This window comes from Akebia trifoliata, chromosome 11, assembly GCF_017979445.1.
Source record: "Akebia trifoliata isolate Shusen 1 chromosome 11, ASM1797944v1, whole genome shotgun sequence".
Lineage (NCBI taxonomy): Eukaryota > Viridiplantae > Streptophyta > Magnoliopsida > Ranunculales > Lardizabalaceae > Akebia > Akebia trifoliata.
The window spans coordinates 33571275-33588192 of NC_141385.1; the positions used below are offsets into that span (position 1 = coordinate 33571275).

At 34.9% G+C, this 16918-nt stretch overlaps 1 protein-coding gene across 4 annotated transcripts in view; it reads right to left on the reverse strand.

Moving 5' to 3' along the window:
- ALG12 (homolog of asparagine-linked glycosylation 12) overlaps nucleotides 1-16918 on the reverse strand; it is a 78782-nt gene that overhangs the window by 47521 nt on the left and 14343 nt on the right. For all 4 annotated transcript variants that reach the window (XM_086460283.1, XM_086460282.1, XM_086460280.1 and 1 more), the window contains 2 exons: nucleotides 10143-10198; nucleotides 5659-5776 (listed from right to left, as the gene is read on the reverse strand). In XM_086460283.1, coding sequence (XP_086316409.1) covers nucleotides 5659-5776; nucleotides 10143-10198 — 174 coding nt within the window. The remainder of the gene's footprint in view (nucleotides 1-5658; nucleotides 5777-10142; nucleotides 10199-16918) is intronic.

Sequence of the window (16918 nt, forward strand, 5' to 3'; positions counted from 1 at the left end):
CACCTCGGTCTCTTATCTTTTCAATCTTTACGAGTTTTGTTTCCATTTTATTTAAGTCAATATCTATTGCTAATCTCCACTTTTACGATTGTGCACATTGATGTATGGGGACCAACTCTTGTTATAGCTGATGGGGATACCATTACTTTAATTCATTTGTGGATGACTACAATAGATATACTTGGACTTATTTGATCCACACTAAAGATGAAGTTACAAGACAGATAAACTATCTCACAAAATGATTCAGACTCAGTTTGACAAGTCCATAAAGATCTTTAGATCGGATAATGCTCAAGAATACTTTAAAGGTGAATTAAAGCATTATCTTGTGGAACATAGGATTGTTCATCAACGTTCTTGTGTTTATACATCACAGCAAAATGGTGTAGCCTAGAGCAAGAATCGTTTTGAGGTATGCGATTGTCCATGTTTGTTCCCAAGAAGTTCTAAGGTGATACCCTACTTACGACTACGTACCTTATCAATTGTATGCATCCAAGGTTCTCAAGTTTCAATCCCCTCTTCAATTGTTAATTCTAAGTCATTCTCCATTTCACCTGCCTCTTCGTGTTTTTGGTTGTCTCTGTTTCATTCATATTATTGGTACAAATCGTACCAGGTTAGACTCTTAAGGCTATTCGTGGTATTTTCTTAGGATATTCCTCGACTTAGAAAGGACACTAATGTTTGGATCCATCCACTAGAAAATGATATGTCATCAGGGATGTCACATTCTTTGAGTCTACTCCGTTTTTTGTTCAACTGCCGCTTTTCAAGGGGAGATGATGAGTGTGGAAGAGTGGCAAAATTCTTATTTACCTTCTTTGCCAGTAGTAGGTCCTTTACCAACGTACATATATAATCCTTTAGTGTTTGTACCTTTGTCAGGTGAGTCAATAGACAAAGAAAAAGAGTTATGAGTTTATTCCCATTGTCAGAAGACAATCCAGCAAAAGAATCTCACTAATCACACCAACTAATTGGACTCCCCAAAGCCAGGTGATAATTTTCCAGGTGATAGCTCTTTAGTTGCTCCTATTAATTCTTCTAATCTTGATGTTCCTATTGCCTTATGTAAGGGAACTCGCTCTTGTATTGTGCATCCTATTTCTAATCATATCCCATATTCTTCATTATCTCCTACATATCGTGCCTTTGTATCATTTATTTCTTCTATTCCTATTCTTCACTATGTAGCAGAAGCCCTGAAAATTACTTATTGGAAAAAAGCAATACAAGAATAAATTGATACTTTATCAAAGAATAATACATGGAAGATGGTAACTTTACCAGAAGGAAAGGAACTAGTGGATTGCATGTGGGTGTTGATACAGGACATCTACAATTCTAAGTAGTTTCCTAAATCTAATAGGATTTATTTTTACTTTCTAGTTGTACTAGAATTTCTATTTCCTAGTTACTTTTGGAGTACAATTCCTTATTAGCTTCTATTTTTGTTTAAATTCGTTTTTATTCTTTAGGCTATAATTAAAAGTGCTTAGAAGTGTCTAAATTGAGTTTTAATAGGTTTAGAAAATTGGTAATATAGATTAGAAAGTTACTTTTTAGTGTTTGAGAAAGTTTCTAAGTTGTTATAATGAAGTTATCTATATAAGGAGCTCCAAAAACGAAATTCAATTAATTAGAAATATATCAATTCAATTTTCTTTTACATTATCTTAATTATTTTTTCAGTTTTTTGATTTATTTTCTTCCAAGCTATTGCTTATTTACCTATTGAATCTATTGATTCACACCCTTCCGCTACGTCAAGTGGTATTAGAGCCTCATTTGAGAGTCTTACCACCATTCAACATGGTTGAAGAACACCAATCCTTTGTAACCAAAGATCAATTGGATCAAAGGTTCAAAAAAAAAGGTGAACATCTAAGTTGTCTTATTCGCAATTTATTGTCGATAAAACCTGTTAATCCTTTAACTCGACATAATCTTTTCCGAACTATATGCATGGTACAAGGCAAGTTGTGCCAATTGATTACATACAATGGAAGTTCGGAAAATATAATTTCAAGCCACATGGTTGATGCACTTAAGCTCCCTATTACACAACACTCTAGACCTTATTTTATAGATTGGGTAGATGATGAATGCAAGATGAGTGTGACCAGCCAATACTCCCTTTGTTTTAGTATTGGGCAATATAAGGATGTGGTTATTTGTGACATCGTCCTAATAAGAGTATGTCACATCCTCTTGGGAAGGTCTTGGCTTCATGATAATGATGTCACCTACCGAGGCAAAGCCAACACCTATTCTTTCATGCATAATGGTGTCAAAGTGATCCTACATCCTTCCCATGCAAAGCCTAAGGCTGTCCAATCAGCTAAGGAAGAGAGATCATGCTTTATTTCTACCAACATCAATTAGGACTTAAAGGAAACAAGCCAAGTGTTCCTGGTAGTAATGCAACCTTTCAACCGAGACTCTCCTACTAAGTTCCTCATCAAGTGCAATCTCTCCTTGAAGAATTTTCTCGTGTTCTTCCTTCAGAATTATAGGATTCATTGTCTCCCATAAAAAAATAGAACACTACATAGATTTGGTACCTGATGCAAATTTCCTAAATCTACCCCATTATAGGATGAGTCTGAACGAGTATAACATATTGAAGAAACAAGTGAAGAATAACCCTGAAGCTTCTAATGATAAGTACAAAGCCGATGTCGATAAGTATAGAAGATTCAAAATATATGAAGAAGAAGACTATCATGATTTATATTAGTAAACAATGATTCCCCACTGGAACTTACAACAAGACCAAGTTGACGAAAATTTGAGAAGAAAATAAATGATAATACTTATGTGATGGATTTACCTGATGATATGATATGGGCAATTATAATCTCTAAACTAAGTCTGAAGAATAGATATCACTGGAAGTGGAATAGAGCAAGAGATGAATGAAAAATACGAAGAAGAAAAAAAAGGCCTTAAAAAACAACTGGAGGAAAAATTTTCTTCAAAAACAGGGGCTTGATGTAGGACATCTACAATTCTAAGTAGTTTCCTAATTCTAATAGGATTTATTTCTATTTTCTAGTTCTAGTAGGATTTATATTTCCTAGTTACTTTTAGAGTACTATTCCTTATTAGTTTCTATTTTTTTAAATTCCTTTTTATTCTTTAGGCTACAATTAGAAATGCTAAAAAGTGTCTAAATGGAATTTTAATAAATTTAGAAAGTTAGTAATATGTTATAGATAGATTAGAAAGTTACTTTTTAATGTTTTAGAAGGTTTTTAAGTTGTTGTGATGGAGTTATCTACATAAGGAGCTCCAAAAACGAAATTCAATTAATTACAAATATATCAATTCAATTTTCTTTTGCATAATCTTAATTATTTTTCAATTCTTTACTTTATTTTTTCAAGCTATTGCTTGTTTACCTATTGAATCTATTGATTCACACGCTTCCACTATGTCAGGTGTCTATTGAATCTATTGATTCACATGCTTCCACTATGTCAAGTGTTTACTATAAAGCATAGAGCGGATGGCACAATTGAAAAGGTACAAGGTAAGATTCATAGCAAAAGAGTATACTCAGACCCAAGGGATCGATTACACAGAAATGTTTGAAACCAAGATGAACACTATTAGGGTAATGTTATCCCTAGCTACAAATTTATCTTGGCCTTTACATTAGCTAGATGTAAAGAATGCATCCCTTTAAATGGAGAACTAAAAGAAGTGTACATAAATCCTCTTCCAGATTTCCAGACTCCAAAAAACAAAGGAAAGGTATGTGAATTGAAAATGTTTATTTATGGGTTGAAACAATCTCCCCGGACCTGATTCAATGGATTCAACAAAGTAGTAAAGTAACTTGGGTATACTCAAAGTCATACGAATCATACTCTCTTTGTGAAAAGGGAGAATGACTTCATCACAATCTTTATTATATATGTTGATGACATTGTGGTTATAGGAAACTACCCGCATGAAATATAGATATTGAAAAAATTCTTATCTTTTGAGTTTGAAATTAAGGACTTAGGAGATCTGAGATACTTTCTTGGCATTGAGGTAGCTCGATCCAAGAAAGGTATACTTATTTCCCAACATAAGTATGTGTTGGACTTACTTCATGATACTGGAAAAATTTGTGTCAAACCTGTCAATACTCCTATGGATCCTAATTAGAAGCTTGATAGCACAGAAGGAGGACTATTAACAGATGTTAGGTAATTTCAGAGATTGGTAGGACGTCTCCTATACTTGCAATTGACTAAACCAGACATAGCATATGCAATTAATGCTACTAGTCAATACATGCATGCCCTAAGGATTCCTCGCCTAGAAGAAACAAAAAAGAATTCTCAGGTACTTGAAGGCTATTCCTAGAAATGGAATTTTGTATGCTAATGATGACCATCTCAGAATAGAAACATTCATAGGTGCAGACTGGGCTAGAACTAAAAAAAATCGTCTATCTACTTCTGGATATTGCACCTTTGTCGATGACAATCAAGTTACTTGGAGAAGTAAGAAACAAACAGTGATTGCTTTATCCAGTGCTGAGGCAGAATATCGAGCTATGACTCATGGTACCGCAAAGATACTTTGACTTCGAATTTTGTAAGGTGAATTTTGTGGTGTTGTGACAGAATCTGTGAGACTCTATTGTGATAACAAAACAGCTATTAATATAGCTCTCGATCCTATTCAACATGACCATACAAAACACATTGGGATTGACAGACATTTTATCAGAGAGAAAGTGGAGTCTCAAGTTATGTGCCTTCCATATGTGAAGTTAGAAGATCAACTGGCAGATGTGTTGACTAAAGGAGCTCCAAAGAAGAAATTGAGGGGGTGTGTAGAAATAATAAGTATTGCATTTTGTTTGTGTTATGAGCGGTTCTAACCAGATATTTAGTTGTACAAGTTATAATTTTAAGAAGTTAATATATAACTAGTGAGAGGGGTTGATTAACCTAATCTCACAAATTATTCTCCTAATCTTTTGCCTACTTTCTTCTCTTCTCTTCTCATTCTTTCTAGATCTGAACTACAACTGTACATTCATCTAGCGCACACAAATTATTCATGCTTCAATTAGTACCCATACCTATTTAAAAAATAAAAAATGTAATAGCATATGAATGCAATACCTAATATTTTCTTCATTTAAGCAAGCGTTTCAATTAATGATCCTCATTTCCACATAGAGTACTATTGTTTTCACTCTTAAACTTTCAAATACTTACGCATGTTTGTAGCAGAATGCTGTTGATCTTCATTTTCACGTGCCATATGGTTATTTATTGTATTTTGATAACTTAAGGAGTATGTTTTAAACTACTTGATAATTTCCCATAGTTTCAATGAAAATTTCCTCAATATTTTCGTTACTTCCACAAATTCCCATCAACCCATACTGATCGAAATAGTTTCACGAACTATTTTCATTTTTAGGCTCACCGAAATACACATCGAAATCAAAATTTAATACCTAGCCCTCTAGCATGGAGACATAAAACCATGTTAGTAAGGGTATCTGAAAAAATGCAAGCATACAATAAGACCAGGCACAACTCAAAAGGGGCAGCTAGAAAATGAACAGACAACAAATACTTTCACAAGAGTAAATAGAAATAGTATGGAAATAAAGAGTACGGTTAAAGTAATCACCTAAACCCAGCGCTAGTATGTTGGGAAGAGGACGTGTGCAATAGTACAGCATGTGAAACTGAAGAGCTGTTATTATTACAAAGAAAGCTTCAACTTGGTAACCAAAGTTCCTTCTAACCTGCTCAAATAGAATTACGTCCACATAACAATAATTTTGGAAATATTGAAAGTAATAAACACAACATAGATCAAAAAATACAACTCAGCAGAAATTGTGAAAACCTGATTCATGCATTATAAGTACTTTGGGATTACATATTTGAACATTTCAATGTTCACATGAAGGTCTTTGGATACACCAACTAGAAAAAACTGTCTTTGAATATAAAATGGGAACTAAATGGATAAATGAAAACAAATGAAGGCTATGAGATTAAGCGAAGCCATACACACTTAAAGAAAATTACATTAACAGATTAAACCATTTTAATTTTTTTTTTTTTTTGTGCAACAAAGTGTCCCCACCCCCCATTGGTGGAAAAAATCCTTGTGGATATACCTTGCCACCATAAACAGGTGTATCAGGTAAAGTCACAGATGGGAGACACGAATTCACGACCTTGGGAAGCACACCCAGGTCATTGAACCACTGCTCCACCACTCAGGTGGTCAATTTAATTTGTCTTAACATGTTAATCATGGTAAAAGAAGATTATATTTCAATCATGGTTCAAAGCTCGTTTTGAGGCACAACACGGTCAATTGAAAAACCAAGATGGTACAACACAATAATAAATGGAAGGTAAGTGCAAAACAATTTCTTCTTGATTAAATAAAGATCTTTGTAGATGTTTATTTAAATATTGCACTCATCCAGCACTTCAGCATAGAAACATGCTACTAGGTGTTTTTATTCATACACATAACCACAGAGTTCCATCACCTACCACTTATCGAGGACCTAGCCCTTTGTTGCGTAGAGCCTGTTCGGCACTTGAACTAACTTCCACAATAACTCTAGTGTGTGCAAGGGGACCCCTAGGATACTTTGAGTTAAGGCTTACTTGAGCTATTGAGGGGATTAGTTCAAGCGTTGCATGGGAACTTTGCAAAGGGGCCAGGTTTGTGACACATTTCTCTAAACATTATATTTTCACAAGGGCAGAGTAAGTTTCAGAGGGTTGTCCAGGGTCTCTCTCCAATGCAAAACTAAAATGCCTAACTTTCAGATGATGATTCTTAGATCAAGCAAATCACCAAGAGCAATTCTAATATAAACTAAATGTTCATGCAATCTTAAATCAATAAGAAAAACTAGTATGTAATTAACCAGGTTCCTACGGAAAATCACAATGCCACACTACAAGCTCTTCAAGTGTTTGAAGGAAGGAATGCCAATGGAAGATTGGTCTTTCGCTAGCTTACGGTTCGATTCCAATAACAATTGGATTCCTCTTAATACTTAGGATTTTGGACAAAAGGTTGGGGCTCAATGGGCTAACTAGAGGAGAAAAAGGGGAATCAACAGGGATTGATAGATCTAGGGATTGTAAGTTTGAGACAGTTTGAAAAATAAAAATAAATCAGAAATTTACCTTTATAAGCACCAAAAAGAAGTGGATAGAAAAAGGTGATGGCACCGTGCATCAAATCAGTGGAGTATCCACACAGAAATCTCTCCTAAAGGATTCCCAGAGACCCTCAAGAACTCACAGAAAAAGCTTAGTAGGAAAACCATCTGAATTCATTCTATCATAATGAAAATACATCCCTAAACATTTATTTATAAAGTTCTCTCAACCTAAATCTAATCCTAGCCATCCAACTAACGTAACAAGATCTAATGGTGGTTAATAAAACTTGAAACAATTTAAAATAACAAAATCAAAAATACCATTTGTATCCCGATCTCGTAACTTTATTTCCTTTGAATTTTCAGCTTATAAAAACTCACTAGAAAGACATAATAAAGTTACCAAATTACCCCCAAACATCTATATACTAAGACCATGGACCAACATGATAGAAGAAACAAAAAAAAAAAAGGTAAAATGCTAATCATAATCATTAAAACAAACTTCCCCAAACAGAAAACTAAATAAAACATAAAATCTAACTAACAATCCAATGAGAAAAGGCCCTTGATCTCGGATGTCCTCATCAATAATGCAACTGCATCTTGCATGATCAAAAGCACTTATGAATCTAATTTAGTGAGTCTGAATTACCACAATAGACGCAAGTCAAGTGTATGAGGAGCAAGTAGCAAGAAGAACGCATCAATCACCTCTTCATTCATATGTTTCTTAAAACTTCACAAATTAAATAAATTTGATGGAGGCGTTTTCAGGTTGCAAAAGCAGATGCTATGACACACCATGACAAGAATGGATATGGGTGACACAGGTATGACTCTTCATTTTTTGAAATCCATAACAAGGATATACAAATGGGTATCCCATCAATACTATGTCCCCATATTCGGTTTTTATTACACTAGGCATTATTTCTCAGTTTTATGCCATTCCAAATGCAGGAAAAATTTGATACAAAGTTTTTTAATGCAAGGTTCATAATGATATACAATTTCTATACATTTATGCATAAAATTGATAAGTGTTATGTATTACATAATAACCAGTAGGACAGTTAAGAAATTCAAAACAATTGCAGCATAGAAGCAACTTGCAGTATCCCATATTGGAATCTTGTGGAACAAGCGCATTGAGCATTTTGTAGTATCCAAGCATCATAATATAGATGAAGTCCTTTGGAAAGTGCTTCCTTTTGTTTTCTATTTGGGTAGAAGAATCGTTGGAAATAGGTATCACTCTGTTTCGAGAATTTGTTTGTTATATTACATATCATTTTTTTTAACTTACAAAAAAAAAAAAAAAAAGATTTAACTTCTATATGTAATGACTTAAGGGACAAAATTTTCAAATTAGTGTAGTTGAAGCGTAGGATTTAGAGTAAATGGACTCAAGTTGAACCAATTGGCTCAAAAGGGGAATCAATGAATTCAAAACTCTAGAAAACAAGAAGATAGATTTGTTCTAAGCAAAGAATTGTATTGATTGATTATTATCAATTTTCGGATTTGGAGCTCCTTATTTATAGATAACTGCATCATAACAACTTAAAATCCTTCAAAAATACTAAAAATTAACATTCCTAACCTATCTATAACATGATAGCAACTTTCTAATCCTATTGTAACTCGATTTGGATGCTTCTAAGCACTTCTACTTATAATCTAAATAATAAAAACGAATTTTAAACAAATTAGAAACAACCAAGGAATTGTACTCCTAACATAACTATGAAATAGAAATACTAATAAAACTAGAAAATATAAATCCTACTAGAATTAAGAAAATACTAAGACTATAACTAGGATTGTAGATGTCCTACATCACAAAGAGATTGGATGAACATCCATGATCTTGCAGTTCAAAGGAAATTATCCATCCCATTAGTTGAAAGCCAGAAAGAAGTTGGACAAAGCTTAATTGTGGATGTAGTGTTGGAACTTGGAAGCCTCTTTGGCTTCAACCAATTTATCAAGAATTTTTTTTTTTTGTGAATTTAGTGCTGGAATTTTTTGTATTCAAAAGGCGAATACAACGGTCAGTCGAGATGACCAACTAAAGCAAAGCATCTAACTATCGCACAAAGAGTCCCATCTAAAGACAAAGTCCTCAAAGAAGACCCCCTTAAATTCGAAACATAACTTGCATACAAAAAAAAACAGCAGCCCCAACACATTCAATACAATATTCCGAAGAGAGGAAAAGAACCCCTTCGAAGATTTCTTATTCCTTTCCAACCATAGCCCCCAGGTAGTAGCAAAAGGAAGAAACCTCCAAAGGATTTTCTTAGCCAATTATCAAGGTTTTAAGAGCTTAGTTTGAAGTTAGCAAGGTGTTCACAAGTTGAATAGTGGGTTCAGAATTGAAAGATATCTTTCATGTCGGTTAGTGGTGGAGGGCGATCGATGATTACTATCTAGTGGGTAAAGGGAAAGGAGATTGACCCGAAGTTGGCCAACAACGGATATAATTGATTACATCCAATAGTTTGTTAGAGGAGGGATTTAATATTTTCTCACTCTAACTGGCAATGCCATGGGTGATTCATGATCCTAGTGACACTTAAATACCAAATCCTCTTCGTTAATGCTTGTAATTCTTCTTATAGGAAACATATACATTCTCTAATTGTTTGAACACGAAATATAAACCACATCTAGAAGGAAAGTAGGGGAGAATTAAAAAAGAAACATTACAACGAATGCTGATTATGTTGTTAACTAAACTATGTAGAGTAAATTCATACCATTTGCAACCCATTGTAAACACCTAAATAATGATAACAACGGTTAATCTCTTCAGATATGAATATGTGACTAGAAAGAATGCTGATTCATGTTGTAACCTAATCTATGTAGAATCCAAAACATTTATATGAATATGTGACTAGAAAAATATTCCTTCAGATACACATCATCAAACTTAAGCATATGCAAAACAAAATAACCATACCTGAATACGGAAAAAACGTAGAGTTGACAGTATGATGCAACCTAACACCAAACGAACTAGACAGAAACAACAGAAATTAAGATAAGTTGAAAGAAACAAATATTATACAATTGATAGTAAACTAAATAACAAGAACACCAACCAATGTTGATCAAAAAAGAAAAAGATGTAATTAACTAAATAGAGCCAATCAACTCTTTATTGTGAACAATTTGCACAAAACTTGATAAATTGAAACAGTATTTATGGTTTGTTTCTAGTATTACCTGATTGTTTTGCTAGGTAAACAATTACATTACATTCCTACTAGTACTTCTAGGTCCAGAACAATATCCAATTTATTTCTTGGGTTCCCTTCGATTTTTTCAAACCCAGTTTGATCCCCCTCTTGGATTCTTCACTCTTTCATTGCTTTAGATCCTTCTTGGTTCTTTTTTGGTTGTTTTAGACCTCCTTTTGGTCTTCTTAATCTGTTGGGGTAGGTGAGGTTCTTTTGTGAGTTTCTTTGATCTTGAATTTCTATCTTATGGAGTCTAGGAGTCTTGCACCTTCTTATCTCTCTGTTCCCAAGTTCATTCCATACCAACATGAAATTTGAGGGAGAAATTTGTTTTGACTTGGTCTCAAGTATCAAGCTCTATTTAGGGGGTCTTTTGAAGATGGGCCATCTCACAGGGAATACTCCCAACCCTTTCCTTAGGTCTCCTAAAGCTTATAAATGGGAGGCCAATAAATATATTATTCGACAATGGATTTTGAATCCCAAGGCACCGCAAGTTGTTGCAACGACATCTTTTATGAGATGGGTAACAAGCTTTGGGAAGCCCCCATTTAGACTTAGGCTCTCACCGAGAAGGACACCCATATCTACCAGCTGAATTGTGAGATTCCTCACTTCCAAGACGGTGATAGCTCAATATACTTTGGGGACTCTTCAACATAAATGGAAGGAGTTAAGCCATTAAGGCCTATCAAACTTTTCAACAAAGTCAACCAAGTTTATTGCCAAACGCGCCGAGAGACATTGAATTTACGATTTCTGGGGTAGATTTAAATATGAGTATGAACAACTTCAAATTCAATTTTGGCAACGTCACCTCTTTCATCTTTAAATTTGTCTATGCCACATTTTTTAGTAAGGAGAGACGACATGTAATCATAGTTTTTCACTTTTCTTCTCCCAATTTTCCTCAAGAACGTCTTATTATGGTGGAGGAGATGAATGTCTTCCATAGCAATAACACCTACAAGATGGACTTTGTTCTATCAAAGAAGAAAACAATGGGTTTCCGCATGATCTCTGTTGTGAAGCACAATTTTGATGGTAGTGTTGCAGGGTACAAGGCTTTTCTAGTTGCTCAAGGTTTTACTCAGTCCTATGGTTTGAATTTTGATGTTACCTTTACTCTTGTGGCTAAGTTGACGTTTGTTCATTTGCATATTTCTCTTGTTGCGAATCAAAATGACTCCCATATTAGTTGGATGTGAAAAATGCCTTTCTTCATGAGCATTTGCAAGAAGATGTCTATATGGATCCTCCTCTTGCCTTCCTAATTCAAGGAGCAACTGGGAAAGCTTATTATCGACTTCATAAGTCTGCACATGATTTAAAGCAGTCGCCTAATTCTTGGTTTCATCATTTCAGTGAGGTGGTTTTTTGTATGGACTTTCAAAGATGTCATTCAGATTATATAGTCTTCTTTCATTCCAATTCCACTGGTGGCACTATCCTTCTAGTGTATGTAGATGATATTCTTACTAGGGATGACTAAATTTATCCCCCATGTGAAGTGTGAGCTTCGCCGCATCTTCGAGGTCAGAGATTTGAACAGTATGAAGTACTTTCTTGGTCTTGAGGTGGCTCACCCAGGAAATGGTATTCTCTCCCAAAAGAAATATGCTCGTGGTCTACTTAATGATTCCAATTGTTTGGGTGCAAATTCTTTTTCTTGCTTATTTCTAATCCTCATGAGTTCCAATGTCCTGTGAGTCGTCCGATTATTGTACTCACTCGAACATATATCACCTATGTTGTTAATTTGGGGAGCCAATTTATTCATACTTCTCGTGTTTCCCATCTTAATGTTGTTCATCGTATTCTTCAATACATCAACCCTAGCCCCAATTGTGGACTTGTTTAGCGTTCTCATGGTCACCTCAATACCTATGTTGAGTGGGCAAGAGAAACTAAAGATCATCATTCTACTTCTACAGTTCATGAAGGCAACTAAATGTCATGGAAAAGTAAAAATAATATATGGTTTCTCATTCGATTATTGAAGCTAAGTATCTCGACATTGCTTATGGCACATGTGAGATTCTATGGTTTCCTTCCTTCATTTCTGAGCTACAATTTCCCATCAATGGTTCAATTATGTTTACTGTAATAATGTGACAACTCCGAAGATTGCATAAGATTCAACATTTCTTGAGGACTAAGCCCATTGAAGTTGATGTGCATTTTGTAAGAGATAGTTTATGATGTCTCTTAATCCTTTAGCATATTTATTCTTTTCAACAACTTGTAGATATTTTCACCAAAGCAATTGAGCATGCAACTCGTCATAATACTTTTTTTTCAAGCTAGGCCTGTTTGATGTAGTTCTAGGAAGGGGTGTAGTAATCATATAATGCAGGTTTTAAGTGTATTTGTTTTTGTTATTGGTAGGTATAGGACGTGTAGGGGCAAACTGGTCTTTTCCAGTTCCACATGTCCCACTTAACTATAACCCTAATTCTCTTATATAAATATAAGAAATGAGGCTCATAGAAATAATTCTATTGAGCCTCTCCATAAACTTCTCTAAATCTCTCTATTTTTCTTCTAAACACTAACATGGTATCAAAACAAGGTTTAGATTTTAAAGTTTGAGAACCTACCTTCTCTTCCTATTTATTCTTCTTCTTCGATCTACTTGGTACTAAAATCTTAGGCTTCTAATTACAACCTAGGGTTTTAATCTTCTAGTTGGTAAATACTCACAGTATGTGAGTACGTTTGAAGTTGGTGTTTTGTAGTTTGGTGGTGCAAGTTATGGTTTGGTGATGTGTTTTTCCCTAGGAGGTTCAGATCTACTTTCTGAATATCCGCGATTTATCAAAAAGGTGACTTTAATCATCTGTGATTTGATCTATAAGTACATAGATCATATTTGATTAAATCTAGTTATTGTGATCTGGTTTGTGAATCAAATCAATTTTTTTCTCCAAAATATAACCACGCAGTAGTGAATCCTCGAGATTTGCACATATCTGATTGGTATTTTAGATTTGGTTTATTTAGTGCGATCTGTGAATCCTCAAGATTTGCACAGATCTAATTTGTATTTCAAATCTGGTTTATTTGGTGCAATCTATATATTGTGGAGTGATTTCAAATGAAGATGAAGTCCAACATTCTATCTCCTCTCGAATTCTTTAATCTTCAGATGACCTCGATCAAATTAAATGGAGATAATTTTATCCCTTGGTCGAAATCTATTGAGGTGTTCCTTACTGCCAAGGAAAAGTTGAAGTATCTGAAAGATGATCCTCCTAAGACTGAAGATCCTTACTATTCTAAGTCGTTTCAGGAAAATGTTCACATTATGACATGGTTATGGCATTGTATGGATTCCACTATTGGTGTAAACTTGATGTTACTATCTTATGCCAAGGAGAGTTGGAATCAAGTTGGCAAGATGCATTTTGGAGCGAATAATATTTCTCGGCTTTATCAATTGGCTGAAGAGTTATTTTCCATTCAACAAGATGACCAAAATTTACCAGCATATTACTCTTGCCTTCAAAATATACGGAACGAGCTCAATGTATATCAACCCCTTACTACTGATTTGGTTGTGCTACGTCAACAGTGGGAAGAGATGGATGTTGTTCATTTTCCTTCTGGATTCAAATCTGAGTATAATTATGTTAAATCTCAGATTTTGACCAGTAAAGAGTTGCCTTCACTTACTGAAGTTTTATCTTGCCTTCAGAGAGTTTCTGTTGGTGGTTTTGGTGCGACAACATTGGTGTCTAAATCTGACCGATCAGCATTGACTGTTTTTGGAAGTACAGATCATGGTCGTGGCCGTGGTGGTAATCGTGGGTATCATGGTAATCGTGGTGGAGGCCGTGGAAGGAGTTGTGATTCTAGTGGGGGTCGTGGTCATGGTGCACCCAGAAAGTATACCTATTGTGAATTTGATAGTCATTTTGTGGATTTCTGTTGGGATTTACATGGTCCGCCCACAAGTTGGGCCAAACAGGCTATTTCTAGTGACATTAATGATGGTGGTTCTATTGATCCTCCTCAGGTGGCTTCCCATGCAAATATGGTTACTATCTCTCTTGATGAGTATACCAAGTTACTTTATCATCCTCAGCCTAGTGCCTCGTCTTCCAACATTACGACTCTAACTCACTCAAGTATATCCTGTCTTGCTTCATCTTCATCCCCTTGGGTCATTGATTCAGGGACGTCAGATCACATGACTGGGTCGTCAGAAGTGTTTTCATCCATTCAAAATTCTTCCTCTTCATCTTAGTTTGTCACTTTTGCTGATGGTACTACTTCTAGGGTTTCTGGTATTAGAACTGTCATTCCCTATTTTACTCCTTCTTTATCTTTTGTATTATATGTCCCCAAATTTCCTTTTAGTTTAATGTCCATTAGTAAGTTAACTCAATATCTTCATTGTTCCATGACGTTTTACCTCTCATATTATATTTTTCAGGATCCAAAGACAAAGAAGACGATTGGTAGGGGATATAAATATGGAGGTCTCTACTATTTGGATGGTGGTAGAAGCTCACCTGCTCTTCATGCTACAATTACTCCACAACAATGGCATTGTTGACTTGGTCATCCTTCACTCCGCTCTTTAAAAAAGATGGTTCCCACTTTGAGTTATATTCCTGTTTTAAATTGTGAGTCATGCCAATTAGCTAAACATCATCGTGTTTCTTATCCACCTAAGTATGCTAGTAAAGTATCGAGTCAGTTTAATCTAGTTCATTATGATATTTGGAGTCCTTATAAGATTGTTTCCCGTCGTGGGTTTCGGTATTTTGTTACTTTTGTAGATGATTTTTCAAGAATGACATGACTTTATTAAATGAAAGATCGTTCGAAGTTATTTTCTATTGTTAAATTGTTTCATAATGAAATTCAAACTCAGTTTGGTGTGCAAATCAAGTTATTTTGCAGTGATAATGCTAAAAAATATGATTTTAGACCTTTGAATGACTATCTTTCATCCTTTGGTATTATTCATCAAACTTCTTGTACACGCACCCCTCAACAAAATGGTATTGTTGAACGTAAAAATCAGCACCTTCTTGAAGTTGCATCTTCTCTAATGTTTCAGATGCAAGTTCCCCAAACTTACTGGGGGGGTGCGATTCTTACAGCATGTTATTTGATTAATCGTATGCCTGTTTTTCCTTGATGGCCAATGTCCTTATTCTGTTTTGTTTCTTTCGAGTCATTTATTTTCCTTATCCCCATGGACCGTTGGTTGTGTCTAATTGTTCATCAGTCGTCTCATGATTTTGACAAATTTGACTCACGTTTGGTGAAGTGAGTATTTCTAGGTTACTTTCATATCCAGAAAGGTTATCGTTACTATGATCCTTCAGCCTATCGTGTTTATGTCAGTACAGATGTTACATTTTTTTATTTTATATCATATTTTACAGATCCAATACAATATGATGATCTTTTGTTTGTTCTTCTTCTTCTTGTGGCCGATTTATCTCCTATTGTTCCATTTCCACTCATGTTCGTAGGAAGCAACTGGCACCTTAAGATCCTCATCCTCTTCCAGATGCAGACATCTTACCACCATCTTCACAATCTACAGATCAGGTATCTAGTACTTCTTCTGATATTGATCTTCCTATTACACAAAAGAAAGGCATTCTTAGTTGTACTAAGAACCCCATTTCAAAGTTTGTTTCTTTATCTCATTTGTCTGCTTCGTATCGTGGTTTCATTTTTACTCTTTCTTTTGTGTCTATTCCTCGTAGTGTACAGGATGTTTTGTCTCATTATGGTTGGAAACAAGCTATGGAGGTTGAGATGGATGCTCTTCATCACAATGGTACTTGGAAGTTAATGTCCTTATATGTTCGTATGCGCATTATTGGTTGTCGTTGGGTATACGTGGTGAAGTATTTGCCTGATGAGTCTGTTAAGCAATTGAAGGCTCGTCTCGTGACCAAAGGTTATACTCAAGCTTATGGTGTGAACTACTCAGCAACTTTTTCTCCTCTAGCAAAAATGACCTCTGTTCAAATTATCATCTCCCTTGATGCCCACTTTCAATGGCCCTTATGTCAGCTGGATGTTAAAAATGTTTTTTTGAATGGTGATTTGGAGAAGGATGTGTATATGGAGCAACCTCCTAGATTTATTGCTCAGGGGGGGTCTAATATGTCCCACTTAACTGTAGCCCTAATTCTCTTATATAAATATAAGAGAGGAGGCTTATAGAAATAATTCTATTGAGCCTCTCTCTAAACTTCCCCTCTAATCTCTCTTTTTCTTCTAAACACTAACAATTTTATTCTTATTGTTAATATATATTGTTTAATAGAGCATATTTGTTCTACAACATTCCAAAAATCAATTGCAACCATCATTTCCCTTGAGCCCTCTTTCAAATATCACAGTATACGTAAAACTGCATAATATTTTCATTAGAAGCTACAATCCAATATCATTGCTACTTTGTTTAATTGCTCCGAGTTACAATTGGTGAATATTTATACTAAGACTGCGGTTCATGCTT